Consider the following 2549-nt stretch of genomic DNA (forward strand, 5'->3'; position numbering starts at 1 on the left):
CCCACACTATGATCTGTGCTACTAAGTGATACCGTATCATCATCCACCCCAAGCATGGCAAGGGTGAGATGGGTTTGTATATCATGCCCCCCCTGATTTTCTACAATGTCATCCTCATCTGAAGTATCCATATCCTTGATCATTGTATTCTGGCACCACGCCCAGTCAGTCCTCTCATCTTCTCCTTGTAGTAGTTTTAAAATCTGCCATTAATCATATCTTGGTATTAAAGAGTAAGCAGAGATGAACAGATGTGGTTAACATAGAGTGTTTTATAGCTAAAAGAAAATGTAAGAGAAATTGCACCCTAAAGTAATTTTTGCAGGTAAAGAATACCCTCAAAAAACACACGGGGTAGTAAAAACAAGCCCCTGAAGCATATAGAAATGAATAGAGGAAGATAAATTACTCAGCTCATGCAAGGACGGTAATGAGATGTTTCCCTTAGACAAAGCGTAGCAGCAAGCATCATTCTATGCATTTCATTTGTATCATAAACATTTTGCAAACATTTGTCAGCAAGACTTTCCATATTCCCATCCTGTAAGAGTGGTCTTGCCTGGTTTCAACATTTACAGAAGGTTAAACATGAGCCCCTAATAAGGATAATCAATATAAATAAACATGAAGAAGAGAGTCAACTGTAAAAACCAGGACTTACCCACATAATCAGGCTTTCTTGACCCTTGGGACTTGCTGTATCAATTGGCTTCCTTCCAGTTATTAGCTCAAGAAGGACCACACCAAATGCATACACATCCGTCTTCTCATTAACCTTTCCATAAACAAAGTATTCTGGAGCAAGATACCTGTCAAACTACAATCACAATTAGTGAATTTACAAATTGGATAGCTTTAATCTGAAAATGGCCAATCGAAACTGGGAAGATGCTTACATACCCAAATGTTCCTAAAACATCGCTGCAAGTGATATATGAAGATGTTGGTGCCCACCTTGCTAGCCCAAAATCTGACAACTATTATAATAACACGCACATTAATTCTGTTGAAATTTTTCATTAGTGCAGAATTCCAAGTTTCAGTTTACAAGTCTAGATCACTAAGATCTCTTCAAATACTGAATTGTGCAATTTAGTCTTGATTCTTCTTGCAGTAAAAAGATTTATACCTGTGGTTCAAACTCTTCAGAAAGAAAGATATTGGAAGACTTTACATCTCCATGAATGACAGATTGAGAAAAGCCATTATGCAAGTAATCTAATGCTTCAGCAACTCCTACAGCCACTTTTAATCGCACTTTCCAAGGAAGTATTGGCTTTTCCTCTCCTCCTGAAAAATATATACATAGTCAATAGCTAGGACTATAATCAAATCTCAGAAAAGAGAAAATGAAAGACCCTGCCATACAATACATAACACTATGATGCTTAAAACGTACTACTGCTTAATATTTCTACAGGATTTCATGATTCTTAAAATGCAATACTATTGAGTATATACCATGGAGATTCTCTTCAAGGTTTCCTCTGGATACAAAATTATACACCAGAAGGCGGTTAAGGCCTTCTGCACAGTAACCGATAAGTGTAATGACATGGTTGTGCTTCAATAGAGTAAGAATCTCAACTTCAGAAAGAAGCTCTTGCTCTGTTTTGGATGATGAATTCAAGATTTTCACTGCCACCGATTGTCCATCAGGAAGAAATCCTCTGTACACCTTACTGCAGCCTCCTCTTCCTATAAAATTCCCTGCAAGAATAAGGATGTTACATAATTGAATTGAGTTCACAAGGTTAATATACATTTCAAAGGAAATTTCCCATTCAAAACAGAAGCACAGAAATGAAAAACTCCATGAGGAAAACTACAAATGCAACCTGTTGAAAAACCAGAAGTAGCAGATTGCAACTCCTGATATGTAAAATGCCTGCAGGTTTTACTTTGACAAAGGAACTCTAATCTCCTTGCCAAACAATTTTCTTCTCGATCAGAATCATTCTGCTGACTACAAGGAAACCCTTATTCTTTAGAGCATGCTTCAATTGGTGCTACCTCATTTGAAGACCGAGCTTCATGTTCATAGTTGCAAACCTTCTGCATAATCTGTCCTTTCAAATGAAGCTCTCCAGTTGCCTGTGTAAGCCTATTTTGCAACTGTAGTGCCCATTCAACTACAGATGTTTGTTTTGATGTAGACTGTGGAGTAGGAAGCTTGGTCAGTGAATCGGCTCCACGTAAGAGGGGCCATCTAGGTACTGATTCTCCTTTCTCTGTAATCAGTCCCGAAGTTGCCCTTTTGGGAACCTTTTGGTTAAGAACTACCCACTACTAACCAGTTCTCATGGATGCCATAACAAAAGGGAGAAGCATGCCAAGGAAAATGGCATGAGTAAAGAAGAAATTGAAAAGGAGATTTATGAGTTGAAGGAGAGATTCAACATAGTCAAAATGAGGCTTGAAAGAGAATACCAAAGGTAGAGATGGGACCTAAGGAAGAAGGCCAAATTACTTGTCAGAAAAAAGATTTTAAGAGGAAGACCCCTAAAGCTAGAAAGCTAGGGAGGAAGATGAAGCACCTGTTGAGCCTA

At 38.2% G+C, this 2549-nt stretch overlaps 1 protein-coding gene across 1 annotated transcript; it reads right to left on the reverse strand.

Moving 5' to 3' along the window:
* Positions 1–394: 394 nt before the first annotated feature.
* On the reverse strand, positions 395–2313 carry LOC149199748 (protein kinase STUNTED-like). The gene is made up of 7 exons (XM_089400685.1): positions 2295–2313; positions 1839–1979; positions 1462–1710; positions 1130–1290; positions 901–977; positions 662–809; positions 395–559 (listed from the first exon to the last, which is right to left on the reverse strand). The coding sequence occupies exons 1-7, from the start codon at positions 2311–2313 to the stop codon at positions 410–412; spliced, it is 945 nt and encodes a 314-aa protein (XP_089256811.1). The 3' UTR covers positions 395–409.
* Positions 2314–2549: the final 236 nt, after the last annotated feature.

The sequence above is a fragment of the Pinus tabuliformis genome, chromosome 2_1 (genome assembly GCF_031772625.1).
Source record: "Pinus tabuliformis cultivar Carrire ecotype Pingquan chromosome 2_1, CPIR1, whole genome shotgun sequence".
Classification (NCBI taxonomy): domain Eukaryota; kingdom Viridiplantae; phylum Streptophyta; class Pinopsida; order Pinales; family Pinaceae; genus Pinus; species Pinus tabuliformis.